Genomic DNA, 14,249 nt, shown 5'->3' with positions numbered 1-14,249 from the left:
TGAAATATCGAGAATGTCATTTTGATATTTCATTGAAGAAAAAGTTCGATTTTAAATCGGCTAAAAAATCTATGTAGGTTAGTAAGACATCCGATAGTTTCAACATACACTTTCAACACGCTCTACATACGCGCGAAGTATGTGAACAGAGTAGTGTAGCGTAAATAATATGCGAACGTAGTTCTTGGTTCTTACGCGCCCGCGAGCGACAACCTCACTCCGTGTCCTTTTCCCCGGTGTAAGCAGGAGAGAGACACAGTTCTGATATAAAATCTCTTTGCTATATCGTCACCGGACCAATATGACTGTTACAAATTTATCAATAATTGAATCGTGCGTGACCTTACCAGCGTAGCACGTGAAACGCGGACGGAGTCACTGACAAAAACGCGAAAGTGCTACCGCGAGATATCCTATGAATATTCTATGCGCCGCGTTTAATCTATTCCTGTAAGAATATCCCTACAAAGTTGACAATTTTTACCAGATGACAAAGGCTGAAGAGTTCTATCACATTGTTTCAGTTGCAAAACAGATTTTTATTGTGTTTTATCTATGAGAAACATATGATTTTCTATTGAAGCGTACAAGTAGTTTTCTTGAGGCGTTAAAAATAGATGTTTCCACCGCGAACGGTGTATCGTGGTTGTCGTAAATAAAACCTTGTTGCGAGAGCCTTTTTAATTTGTCTGGTAAAAAACAATACCTTCGTAAGAAACTTCTTATGGGAAAGTATGTCTGATGTTACAAAGAATGCAACTTACCGTGCTATCTAGGATGAGAACAGAGAGATAGGGGGGACATTTAACTCAAAGGCTCTTCGTGATCCTACTGTATTCTGTCATGGTCGCAAGAAATCGCGAAAGATAGTTGCATAATTGCTCCTCATTAATTTATTTGCTATAAAATAAGCATATTAATCGGAATTTATTAAACTAATGAATCACAATTATAAATTATATATTTTTATATATTATTATGTATGTTTCAAATTTAATATTAATTACATTTATTACATGTTTATTATATAATATTTTGAGCCTATAGAAATACCTATAAACTTTTTTTAAAGATTTAATTGAAAAAAACTTCGTTCTAAACATTTTTCTTTTTTGCTACTTAAACATCTTACAAGGAAAAATTATATCTACAACTTTATCTTAATTTCATGTTTTATAGAGATTCGTCATATATTCAAGGTTTTATTATTATATTTATTATATTCTTGACAGAGAGGAAAAGATCGCGAATGACTCAAGATACAGGTCGATTTTTTATTATTCCCAATACGTACCAAATCTCAATCGGATATTTATCTTATCTTCACTTGCATTCGGCATATAGCACACATTCTTCCTATTCTCTATTTTTAACACATACATATATACATCGATATTTTTTATTTTTTTAGAGGTTTTAAGACAGTGTCCGTCCAGACAGTGTCCAGCGAGTCGGCTCGACGGCATCCGTTAAGAAAACAAAGAAAAACTATCTCCGGAAGTTCTTCCGGGTATTTCCAGAAGTAGATATCAGAAATCCGATCGACGAAACACCGTCGCAAACGCAGAAAAGCGCGCACTGGAGGGAGACGTCCTTGATCCGCGGGAATTAATACGTATAAAGGAAACCGTCGTCGTTCTTGCAGGTTCATACTGTTGTAAACTATGCCCGCCAACGAGGATACCTCCAACGAGTCGTTGGAGCGGATAGAACCGGGAAGAATAAGTCCCTCCTTGTCCCAGCGAAAGATGTCCGGAGGACTGCAAAATCTCGCATCTTCACTCCTTCCAGGAGCGACGGTAGACGACGATTTGGAAAGCAGCAGGGTTGAGGAGCGGAATTTCCGCAGCATACCTCGTCGGGACATCCACGAGAAGCTTTTTAGAGACTTTTTCGAGCTTGTGTTGCAGCAAGCGGTGTTCCAGGTGAGTAACGGTATGTGCACATATGTGTGTGTGTGTGTGTGTGTCGCCTTTAATTGAATAATTAAAATAGATAATCTGCAACTACGGACACTTGCGGGTAAAAAGATAAAGAAAGTGTTTGCACAACCCTTGCGTCAACTCTTAGGGAATAATTCTAGAAAGAAAAGAAGATGTCATATCAAGAATTCGATATATTTTGTTATATTAGAAGTAAAAATACTTTCTGAGAAGAAATATATATATATATATTATATATATATAATAAATATATATAATATATCTACTATAATATATGTATAATATATGTATAATATATGTATAACATGTAATATATTATACTTATTTATCGTTACATAATAATTGGTCATGAAAAATATATGTAATATGTAATAATATAAAATAAATATAACAAAACAGTAAAATTATTGCAACATTCTTCTTTCTCGTGTAATCGTGCAAAATTATTCCAAATATGGGGTGACATTTGCAAACTTACTTTCTTTTTACGTGTACACATTACAGGGCCTTGAATTTACGCATCATAAAGCTAATGTGAAATGCAATATTACGCGCAGAAAGAGAGGTGAGAGAAAGGAATAGATCTTCGGTTTCGTAATGTAACGAGAATGTAAAGGAGATAATCTAAGATAAAAAATCCCCGATGAATAAGTTCTCTCGTAAAAACCCATGTTGCAAGGAATAAAAAAATACTACAACCACTTACACATACACATACATACTTCACACTGCTAGTTTTTACCATTACTGGTCGTTAATGGCGTAAGAATCCCCATTATTGCGCAAATTGCTCGGCCCGAGGATATACCTCGCACCTTGGCGCAAGTGATTAGCGCATAGTCACATTTTTATGTTCAATGCCGCTCCATTCATCGCAAATGCGGCGTAATTACGCCGCTTGTGATACATACTGGTGAGTAGTGGTAGCATTAGTGCTATCATGTTACAAATGACGCGGCTATTAAACCACTAGTATTGATCAGTTTATTATGCGCCGTTTCTCGACAAACTAGACGGAAATTATACAGGTGTTCGACCAGGGACACGGAAAAAAGAAACGGAACTCGTAGTAAGAAAATGCGTTCGCACAATATAGTTCCTCGTAGAGTCCAGTACAGACAAATTGATCTCGTCACTCCGGTATACCCAGGACTCTTAATCGAGCAAAAAAGAATTACGGATTCGTAGAAATACAACGCGGTTTTTTACAGCCGTAGAAACCGTATTGAGTCACTGTGTTAATTAACACGTTTCGTCTGCACACAGTCCACTTCCGGCAAGGAGCGAGTGGTGGAATGGATGAATCCCTCAGATCTGCGGTCTGTGGTCGACTTCTCGTTGCCGGCCGAAGGCGTTAGCCACGAAGAGCTGCTGGCATTGACGCGTAACGTCATCAAGTACAGCGTAAAGACAGGTCATCCGCACTTCGTCAATCAGCTGTTCTCCAGTTTGGATCCATACGGGTTGCTGGGCCAATGGCTGACCGACGCTCTCAATCCGTCTGTCTACACCTACGAGGTATCCCCGGTATTCTCTCTGATGGAGGAGGATGTGCTGCGAGAGATGCGTCGCATCATTGGCTGGAAAGGCGGCGAGGGTCTCTTTTGTCCGGGCGGCTCCATGGCGAACGGATACGCTATCAACTTGGCGCGCCATCATAGGTAATTGTGTATTGATTCTGTAAGAATAAAATTTATATATAAAATGTTAACACACACACACACACATACATAATATGTGTATAAAATATATTGATATATAATAAAATAAATACATATAAACAAATAAAATAATACATAAAAATATTAATACGACACAAAATATTAGTTTTAGTTAGTTAGTTTTTGTTCTCATCTTAGAATTCACAAATTTCACATAAATAAATAAATAAATACTTCTGTCGGTCTAACCACGTAGATACCCCAACATGAAGCAAACCGGACTGTCGCAGATGCCGCGGCTAGTGATTTTTACGTCAGAAGACGCGCATTACTCCGTGAAGAAGCTCGCCGCGTTCCTGGGCATCGGCTATGACAACGTGTATTCGGTCAAGGTCGACTCTAGGGGTAAAATGTTGGTGTCCGATCTGGAGGCACAGATCGCTCGTGCCACAAGAGAAGGTGCTGTGCCGTTGATGGTATCCAGTACTGCGGGTACCACCGTGTTAGGCGCGTTCGATCCCCTCAAGGACATCGCCGAAGTCTGCAGGAAGCACCGTTTATGGTTCCACGTGGACGCTGCCTGGGGTGGCGGCGCTCTCGTCTCCAGGACGTATCGTCGTCTTTTGGATGGCGTCGAACTCGCAGACTCGATCACCTGGAATCCTCACAAGCTGCTCGCTGCGCCTCAGCAATGCTCTACGTTGCTGCTGCGTCACGAAGGTTAACTATAATTAATAATAATATACTTCAATTAGTTACACATATTATTCAATATGTCAAACGAATAAGCGTCATGTTAATGACAACTTCGTTATGTTAGCAACAAAGAATTGTTGCTAACATGCAAAAAGCTCGAGCAACAGTCTGGAATAAGCCAACGTATCATTTCGGGCATCTATTTTTAATAACAAAGACGGATACAAAAGAGAGAGAGAAGACCGAACAGCAAAAAATAATACTGTTTAATTGTTTTATCACGCTGCTATGATATATATCACAGTTTTTGTACGATCTCTTAATTAACAAAATTCAATTCGGCATATTGCAGGCTTATTGCAGTCAGCGCACGGTTGCGGCGCGAGCTACCTCTTCCAGAACGACAAGTTCTATGACTCGTCCTACGACTGTGGCGACCGACACGTGCAGTGCGGCCGCCGAGCGGACGTGGTTAAGTTTTGGTACATGTGGAAGGCAAAGGGTACTCGTGGACTCGAGGAACACGTGGATCACGTGTTCGCGCTTTCGCGTTATTTCGCAGACCTCGTGAGAACACGTGATGGCTGGCACTTGCTTGCCGAGCCGGAGTGCACCAATGTCTGCTTCCGGTATATCCCACCATCGATGAGAGACTTGGCAGGCCGACAGCTGGACCAGGCGATACACAAGGTAACTTTCTCAGTCGTATAACAAATGCTCTTGAAATGTATCTTGAAATCAAACAATTATAACGTCGGCCACTGTTGGTCACTTACTTGATTCGTCATGTGCAATTCATCATAGATATAATGTTTTATATAAATCAATGAGACAGTAGTCAATCGATCAACGAGACGGTGTTCCAAAATTCCAAAGATTCGAATATTCAGGTTTCTAATGAAGCAAGTTCAATTGTTACTTGTTTGACCGTTAATCGAGTCGACGGGACGATTGCAGGTCGCGCCGATGATCAAAGAACGCATGGTGCGTGCCGGGACGATGCTAATGACTTATCAGCCGCTCAGAGGAACGCCGAACTTTTTCAGGCTCGTGCTGCAGAACTCGGGACTAAGCGAGATTGACATGCAGTTCTTCGTCGAGGAAATAGAAAGGCTCGCTGCGGACCTCTGATCAGTTCGAACAATTGTAGATGTTGTAAATAGCGGCTTAGTGATAAGATATGTATGTATCATGAGAAGCAAGAAGTTGCTTTCGCTATACGATCATTTAACATGATCGTCGAGGAGACGCTCGCGACAGACCTGAAATTAAGATTTTTTTGTTCTGTTTCTCCTTTTATTAATGGTACACCGCGAAATCCATTATACGCATTAATCGTCATCGACACAACGATAACAACATATCGAGACGCTAAAAATATTTACACGATTCGAATGTTATTTAGTGATGATTTACATTTTATACATACAATTTTTCAGAATGTGAGATAATTTCTATACAATTCGTTAATAATGGAGCGCGCAAAGATTGACGATCTTCAACATCGGATATTGATCGTAATAAAAATATTGCACATTCTCGATGCTCGAATGAGAAACTAGTTCTCACACGGGTATGCACAAAGTCATATAGCGCTTCCTCCCACGTTCCTAATTTCCGTTTCTGTCAGATATCTGGTTTAGCTGTACTCCTTGAGGAATTTCACATGAAACTGCTTCAGACTTTCGAGCATTGTTTTGATTTTATCCTTCTGTGGCAAGATAGTGGTCCTGAAGTGGTATGTGCCGGGTTTCTGGCCGAAGCCTGAGCCGGCGATCACGCAGATCCCGGTGGATTCCAGCAGCTTGAACGCGTAGAAAACATCTGGCTCCTGGCCCTTCGCTTTTGCTGCCTCGATTGCTTTCGGCGGCAATTCGAAGCGCGGAAAAACGTACATCGCACCCATTGCCGGATTCGCCTGAAAGATAAAAGGTATACGGTGAGATAACATCGAGCTTGGTCAAGTCCAGTTCGTAGATGACTCACCTTAAATCCGGGAATACTGTTGAGTGTATCAACGACAAGCTGCGACCTCTCAGCGAGAGATCGCAGCGTATGTGCCTTTTCCTTTTGAAATAGCTGATACGACGGTTCGTTCGGTTGTGGCGGATTCACCACGACATCCATCGCGACCTGGCCGAGAACGGTAGGGCACAGCATCGTGGAGATCGATTTCAGTAAAATTGTCATTACTTGCGGATCCATGTTGATGATCTCACCATAACCACCACGGATACCGCACTCGCCCATGTAGCCTGTGAACAAAACATTTCATCGATGAGTTCTTGAGAATTAATTTTACAATCTCTGGTTCGAAATATTTGTTCGAACATTTAGTTCGATTTTTAATTAAGCTGATAAATCAGCGACGATTGTTTGATCATGAACTTTAATTTCGTTCAGTTAAAATGCGTAATATGCAATGTTTCGATTAAAATACTTCTCGCTTTATACTCAGCAAGAATCTATATTCTAATTTCATACGTCTTTGCGTACCTTTTGAAATAGACATGAACGATGCGAGCTCCATCTTCGAGTATGGCTCACCCATTTCCATCATGACCTTCTTGAAAGAATGGAATGCGCTATCTTTGTCATATATATTATCTTGGTAGACCTCATCGGCGAGTAAGAAGAGGTGATTCTTGTGGGCGAAGCGAATGATATCCTCGATGTTTGAGCGCGTCAATACCTGTCCGGTCGGGTTACCCGGATTTATTGCCACCAATACTCGAGGATTACACTTTTCTTTGGATTTTTTCAGGGCTTGTCCCAGTTCGTTTATGTCCAAGGACCATTTGTTGTCTTCGTCGAGGTAATATCCGATCTGAACGAGGCCAAACTCCGCGAGTGTCGCAGAGTACAGAGGATACTGCGGGATCGGCACCAACACACCGGATGGTTTGCCGTTGATCTTTTCGTTGAACAATTTCAGGAATGACTGCAAGAGAGGAGGAAACAGATGTGAGAATAGCACGAAATATCAATTCTTCCAGCACAGTGACTCTTGCTTTTTGTTTACTCTTCTTTTACTCAGAAGAGAAACAGATCCAGAAGAAGACGGTCACTTTAGACGAGCACATATTAAACCGGTATCAAATTAGCTCAGATCGGAGATTGAAAATTCTAGATTAGAAATTTCAATCAACTATAAATTCAATTTCTTCTTCCTGATTCATCAAATTTCCAATCTTCAATCAACAATTCTCCATCTCTTTATCCATCAATTTAAGACGGTATTCACTGATTTTAGACTTCAGACTTGTCGCAAAGAACAGCGCGAAGAACATAACGAGGCGTTAAATCCACACACCTTGATGCCGTCGGAAGCGCCGTTTGACAAGATGATGTTGTGATAGTCGCAGGGAATACCGTCACGGTTCTGAATGTACTGGGCGACGTGTTTGCGGATGCATTCGATGCCAGCGGACTCCGAATACGAGCCCACGCTGCCACCTTTGCAACCATGAAGAACCGTTCTCGCTCGTGCCTTGGCGTCCTCCGGATAACTCGGGTCGTCCAACAGAGTCGGGGAAACCGTCAGGGTCAGTACCTGCCGCAAAAACGTGATGGGCTGCTGGCCCATCGCATGGGCGTCTCCCACGTTGGCCTTGATCACCTCTTTGAAAGGTTTCTTCACGCCCTGTGAACAGAGACAATCATGATTTAACGATGCGATGTTTGGGTGAGACATGACGCGTCAAGCAAACAAATAGAGGTGGGAATAACGAGCTCGCGTATTCGCGCGCTAATAAACCGCGTGAATTTGCCTAATCTAGGAGAATAAACGCACCTCACCCATTCGAATGCAGAGGTTGCGCATGAGCGTTTGCTTTTAACATACTTGTATCATAATTTATATATATTCTTTTTCAATAAAAAAAAAAAAAAAGATAGAAGAAATCTAAGATAATACATAATTTTATCTTCTTCTTGCATGTTAATTTTTCCAGTGTTTTTCATGTACAAATAATTGAATGTACAATGTACATGTACAAATAATTGAATAGAATATTTTTGTTACCCGCAGATTAAATAGTTAAATCACCTAGCGTAGCCGCGCGTAATTGACGACTGTTATGCAATTGTATACGAAGCTGAAAAGAGCGCGTTCAATGACAATGCGATTATCCCATATCAATGTACACGCAGCGCGCGATAGCGTCACGATGTGATAAAACATGCATATTTCTCCAGCAAATACCAGACGTTCGCGTTGCTTAGGTAGACGTTCCTATTTTTAAGGCGTAACTTTCAACGGTCAAAATACAGCACGTTTCACATATTGTATCCGCCGGGCAATTTCTGCCGAGAAATTTTTATCAGTTTTTGCAAATAGCACGTTATTGGACGCGCATAAAGATAACAGACACGACAAGGGATATTGCTCGTTTAGTCATAATAAAATGAAGCTACCATCAAGGCGTGAGGCAATTGACGCGCGAATTACGCTTTGGACGCGCGGAAATCAACAGGAGAATCGATAACGTTCGCAGCTGGTTTCATCAATTGCAATTATACGACGCGCCATGCGACGTTCTATATCACAACCCGATATGTTATCGTATATTTATACTAGTGTTGTTTCCTCGATGCCTCGATAACGAGTCGCGGCCATGGCGAGTCATCGTGCACGTCAATCGAATGATTGCCCAGTGACGATCGACGGTGAGTGTGATTCAGTTCAGCTTTCGATTCAACTACTGATATTAACACGTTGACTGCCAACTACGAGATATCTCGTAGGTTGTTTACTTGCCCAGTACCGCGATTCTGTAACTCGTTATTGGAGTTAACGACAGTTTCGTTATCGTTGCGCAGCTTTTGTATACTGTAGAAAAGCTGCGCAACGATAACGAAACTGTCGTTAACTCCAATAACGAGTTACAGAATCGCACCACAAGACGAGGACCTAACTACGAGTTATCTCGTCCCTTTATTACTTGCCATATTTGTACAGCTACGAGGAAACTCGTAGCATAACAGTGTAAATATGAATAGATGGCCTCAGGAAAGAGAATAAAAAATGTTTAAAAAAAAAAACATTTTTTAAGCTTTTTGATTATTACTATGTATTATTATTAAAGTCTTTAATAATATAACATGATTAAATCAAATTGGCTCTTTAGACCGGAATCGTGAAAAATTCCGTGGCAGTCAACGTGTTAAAATTCCTGAATCACAACAGGCACGAGACACGCATAATATTGATTAACTGATTTTCTATCCGCAGTCTTAGCTTTGTTAGAACAATATCACATATCGTACCTGAGGAGACATTCTCTCGTTCGACTCTGCGACGCGTAATCCGTTCTTCGTCGGAAAATACGACTTCAAGAGTTCGACAGGGTTCGAAAACCTGAATGTTTCAACTCCAATCGCGGCATAAATTATCTCTCAGCCGCGCGCTGACGTAACGTGGCACATATTTCAAGATAAAGCATCAGAAAATAAGCGCGCTGTCTCCTTCGCTCTCTGTCTTTCTAATCGTTTTCGATCGTTCTTCGTTCATGCTTCGCGAACGTCTTCTTCAAACGTCAGAAAATATACATTAAGAAAGAATACATACAAACACGAAGACATCGGTTTTCTTTGACTGATTGCGATTCCATATTGAACGATCGCGAACAGTTGCTTCGTCTCTCCTCTTTTCATCGCATTAGCATAGACGTCACAAACGCGGGGAGGGGAAACGAGTCAACTATTATTTTTTCATTGTTCAATCGAGTCACACATTCGATCCTCGCCGCGACCTTTCGTTCGTGATATTTCGCGGTAGCCCGACAGCTCAATTATTGCCTCCCTTCCTCGTCGATTCTCCAAAACCACTCGATCCCCCGTTACGCCCCCCTCCCTCCCTCTCCTTGACCACCGCTTAGGGCACTTCACCATAGCAACCTTGAGTTTGACACTGGACGCGTCGTTTTCCCAACCCCGTCATCCTTTCATCCACACTCTCTCTCTCTCTCTCTCTCTCTTTCGCTCTCTCTCTCACTCTCTCTCTCTCTCTCTCTCTCTCTCTCTCTCTCTCTCTCGCGTTCTTCCCTGAGGCTTACCTTACCTTTTGCAGCTCCTTCTCGATCTCCAGCGCCCTGAGGAGCAGCGGCCCCCGCACCGCGTACTCCATCCTGCGCAGGTTCTCGAAGACGTTGTCCCCGGTGAGGACCTTGCTGGATTCGGTGCTCGCCATGCCGCGACAGGAAATAAACGGTTGGAGCAACATCGGCGAGCGGGACGCCGCCGGTGGTCTGCCAACGGCGCGCCTACCCACTGCCGTTGTCCCTACTCCTCGGCCGATTAACGCCCCGCCAGCGCAACCGCCGGTTTGTCTCCTCGCCGCCGCCGCCGCCGTCGACGTTCTCGACGACCAGCCACCGACGATAGCGGCGCCTCGCAGACGTGCGTGCGACATGGTCAGCAGTCACCCTCTTCCTTCGTCTATCGTTTTGTCGTTGCCGTCTTTGTCGTCGTCGTCGTCGTCGTCGTCGTCGTCTCTTTGCTATTCCCGCTGACGATGTTGTCGAGCTTCCCGTCTTCCTCTCGCTTTTCACCCACTTCCCTTGCAATCTGCTGTGCGCGAACACGGTTCAACCGTCGTCCCTACCACTTCATGTTACTTGCGCTCGATCGTTCTCGACAGTCTCGAGGGTCAGGACGCGAATCGCACGCGCACATACACTCGCGTCAATCAGCAGGCACGTTGCGACCGCCGCGGGCAACGGGGCTGACGGGGAGGAGAGGGGCGGGAGGAGGAAGAGAGTGCAAATTCGAACCGCCGCTGCGGCGAAGTGGAGTTCGATAGTGATTGCGCCACCTGGGGACCGCCGACGATGTCGTTGCGGATTAAAAGAGGAAGATGCTGGCGCGTCTTTATGAACGGTCGAGGAAGCGCTTGGATTCGCTCGGAGGTCTGCTCCGCAAGATGTGAAATGCGCGAGGCGACGAGGTCAAACTCCGCTCGGAGACACTAAGGTCACTGAGGGCGGGTTGTTCCAATTCCTCGTTGGTAAGTTAATCGATAGTTAAATTACGTTTCTCTTTGCGTTCCCTTCAATTTCGACGAAAGACAGTCGTATGATTTGATTATCAGTTAACTTACCGAGGTGGTTGGGACAACCTGCCCTCGGTAAGTTAACTGATAGTCAAATCACACGTGTCTGTCTTTGTCCAAGTTGAAGGAGAAACGAGAGAGAGAGAGAGAGACAAGCATGTGATTCAACTATCAGTTGACTCACCAAGAAGCTGGAGCAACCAAAGTTACTTTGCAAGACTGCCGAAGACGCGCCAGCGAGTTCCTCTCCGTGTCCGCGACCATCGAGTGTACCTCTCGTAGTTTTGTTGAGTCTCGATTTCTCGAGAAACGCGTTCTGTCGCCTCCCAAGCACGGAAACGTGCGGATCAAAAATTATTACAAGGCGATGTTATCGAATTCGTGCCGCAGCTCTCGGACACCGCGACTCCTCCGAGCGCTCCTCTCTTTTCGACTGCGGAAACTGCGGGAGATTGCGATGTCACCGGACCGTTTCCAGACGCAGGCGCATGCTTATTTCTTTTCACCTTATCTCTCTCGGGATGACACGACGGGAGAGAGACGGTCGTCGATAATCAGTGGTTCTCCAGACGAATCTTGTTTTCTCACGCTCGATTACATTTCGATGGAAGGCGCCAGCTACTCAGCTGGCAATCGCGTGGCCCAACCCCTCTCGACAGATCTCCTAGATAAGCTCAGGGAAGTCACAGGGCCTTGGTAAGTTAACTGATGGTTAAATCATGTGTCTGTCTTCGTTTAAATCGAAGGACACACATATGATTTAACGATCAGTTAACTCAGCAAGAAGTTGGCACAATATAACGGCCCACAATAACGTGAAAATGATGAGGAAATGATCAGACCATGTTCGAAACATGAGCTTCACAGTCACTTCCTTGCCGCCTCGACTTGATCGCGTAATTTTCTGTTCCACTGGGTTTGTTTATTTGCCCTCGGGTGGCGCAATCATATATTATGTATCATATACTCAAATATCTTCGGTACGATTTGTTATCTGAGAAGCTCAACCAGATTCGTGTGTACATGGCCTTCCCAGGAAAAATAATTCTTCTTGACTGAACCGGAACGTTCAGATCGCCCGGGAAGACAGAGAAAAGGCTACTTCTCACGAAAAGAAATAAACGTGAAAGAAGATACGTATAACAAATCGAACCGACAAAACCGTCATATTGAGAACCCCCGAACACCCCCCGTCGGCGAATCTCCGAGATCATGGTCCCTGTACTATGAACTTCAAACGTCTGCATGACATCAAATAAATATTAGACTTCTCCTCCTTCCTCTCCTTCGCCATCTTATCATTTTATGTTCCGACGAATGAAAAGAAAGGGGCGAGAAGAAAAATGAAAGAGAAAAAGAGAAATATACCACGCGCGCGTCATCAGCGTTTATGAAAAATAATCGTTATCCCGACGACGACCGCTCGTCGCGATCGCGAATGCTAAATGACTCGTATCTAATTAACGCCTCGAATGTTACATGCATACGTAACGACTGACGTATATATAAACTCAGTGGGTGGGGAGGGGGGAGGGGGGAGTCGAGCATTCGAACCGCCGCATTGTTCCGATTTATTGCACGAGCACGAATTAATTGCATATTATTTTTTTCTCATCTCACGGTCAATGAATCTCCGATAGAGGGTTGATGCTGGATCCCTTTAAGGGGTGCCCCCTCATATGACTCACCTCAGGTTTCAGTGACTTTCGCTCATCGACGACTTGCTACTGCGACACGCAATAATAAGACTAACTCGCAGCTAGTCGTGCGCTCGTATTACTACTTTCATATTTTTAGCGAGCACATTATGTAAGTCACGTGGGTAACGACGAGCAGTCGCGCGAATATAATTCGCGACGCTTTTCGAATTTCTGGCGAGGGATCCAAGACGGCCATTGGGATATCTTCGTGAGCTATGATTTTTACAATGTGCGGGTGATTACAAATTACGCGTACACGCCATACACGCTACGCTACGATAATTAAGCGATTACTATTCTGCATCGCGATATATTCAATTAATTAAGTTTAAGGATTAAGTAAGTTCCGTGAAAATTATAATAATAAATTGACCCGGCGAGCGTTTCAGAGCTTGAAACTTATAATTATAGAAATATTTTAGAAAATATACATTTTACTTCTTAAGATATCACACAAATATGGGTAGAGCTTCACCAAATGTCAACATTTTTTACCGAGTTTTTCGAGAATTGCGTAAAAAAATTATACACAAGTAACGTTTATATTTCATATATTTGGTATATATTCAATGTTAATTATTAGTTTGGAGAGATGTGTAAGTTTTGAAAAAATAGGAGATTTATCATTAACGTTAGTTATTAATAATCTCTACGCGGATGGTAAGACTCTTGAGAGTCAGAGTCCAAAGATCTCAAGTTCAATCTTTCTTTCTAGTAACCTATTTTTATTTCATATTAAATAAGTTTCCATTTTTTGCATTATTCGCATTATTTTCCACATATTTATTTGTTACATACACGGGTTTTCTGATATATTTTTTCGAATAAAATAACAAGGTAAGTAATAAATCTAGAAATAGTTATTAATTAATTAATTAACAGACAAAAAATAAACACGTGTAATTATATGGACGTGGAATAATATATATAAAACATATATATTCATATTAACACATTTCTATACAAGCTGATCAGATAATTGCAATTAATTGGCTAATTATTGTTGTATTATACTTTAAAAATAAAGGTCCGTCTGACTTGTCGTAGACTTATATTACTTGAGAAATAAAATGTACGTCTGATCGATCATTTTGTTGTATCACCTGAAATTTCCGTTCAGAAAAATAGCAACTCATAGCGGAACTCGGAACTAATTTTAGCCAAGACTCGAACCATTAACGAGCCTTAAAGAACTATT

At 42.6% G+C, this 14,249-nt stretch overlaps 2 protein-coding genes across 6 annotated transcripts; one reads left to right on the top strand and one right to left on the bottom strand.

The window, feature by feature from the left end:
• Positions 1–1,556: 1,556 nt before the first annotated feature.
• black (glutamate decarboxylase-like protein black) lies at positions 1,557–5,913 on the top strand. The gene is made up of 5 exons (XM_011142750.3): positions 1,557–1,925; positions 3,210–3,604; positions 3,861–4,324; positions 4,653–4,990; positions 5,258–5,913. The coding sequence occupies exons 1-5, from the start codon at positions 1,665–1,667 to the stop codon at positions 5,429–5,431; spliced, it is 1,632 nt and encodes a 543-aa protein (XP_011141052.1). The 5' UTR covers positions 1,557–1,664; the 3' UTR covers positions 5,432–5,913.
• LOC105184124 (alanine aminotransferase 2) lies at positions 5,575–13,122 on the bottom strand. 5 transcript variants are annotated; one of them, XM_019841748.2, is made up of 6 exons: positions 13,040–13,122; positions 10,362–10,867; positions 7,614–7,943; positions 6,797–7,241; positions 6,287–6,555; positions 5,940–6,218 (listed from the first exon to the last, which is right to left on the bottom strand). In XM_019841748.2, exons 2-6 carry the CDS (start codon positions 10,710–10,712, stop codon positions 5,940–5,942), a joined length of 1,674 nt encoding a protein of 557 aa, XP_019697307.1. In that variant the 5' UTR covers positions 10,713–10,867; positions 13,040–13,122. The 5 variants fall into 5 exon arrangements, with proteins under 5 accessions (XP_011140986.1, XP_011141033.1, XP_019697307.1 ...); XM_019841749.2 differs by having other exon boundaries at positions 10,362–10,870; positions 13,040–13,105; XM_025301144.1 differs by lacking the exon at positions 13,040–13,122 and adding an exon at positions 11,625–11,788 and having other exon boundaries at positions 10,362–11,114.
• Between the last annotated feature and the right edge of the window lie 1,127 nt (positions 13,123–14,249).

The sequence above is a fragment of the Harpegnathos saltator genome, unplaced genomic scaffold (genome assembly GCF_003227715.2).
Source record: "Harpegnathos saltator strain DR-91 unplaced genomic scaffold, Hsal_v8.6 scaffold403, whole genome shotgun sequence".
NCBI classification, from domain to species: Eukaryota; Metazoa; Arthropoda; class Insecta; order Hymenoptera; family Formicidae; genus Harpegnathos; species Harpegnathos saltator.
This window is presented reverse-complemented; position numbering and strand designations above follow the sequence as displayed.

Coding starts and splice junctions, on each gene's coding strand:
- black (XM_011142750.3), top strand. CDS start 1,665: ATGCCCGCCAACGAGGATACCTCCAACGAGTCGTTGGAGCGGATAGAA. Junction 1,926..3,209: donor TGCAGCAAGCGGTGTTCCAG/GTGAGTAACGGT, acceptor GTCTGCACACAG/TCCACTTCCGGCAAGGAGCG. Junction 4,325..4,652: donor GTTGCTGCTGCGTCACGAAG/GTTAACTATAAT, acceptor GGCATATTGCAG/GCTTATTGCAGTCAGCGCAC.
- LOC105184124 (XM_019841748.2), bottom strand. CDS start 10,712: ATGTCGCACGCACGTCTGCGAGGCGCCGCTATCGTCGGTGGCTGGTCG. Junction 7,242..7,613: donor GCGCTTCCGACGGCATCAAG/GTGTGTGGATTT, acceptor CCTCTCTTGCAG/TCATTCCTGAAATTGTTCAA. Junction 6,556..6,796: donor GTTCATGTCTATTTCAAAAG/GTACGCAAAGAC, acceptor TTTTGTTCACAG/GCTACATGGGCGAGTGCGGT.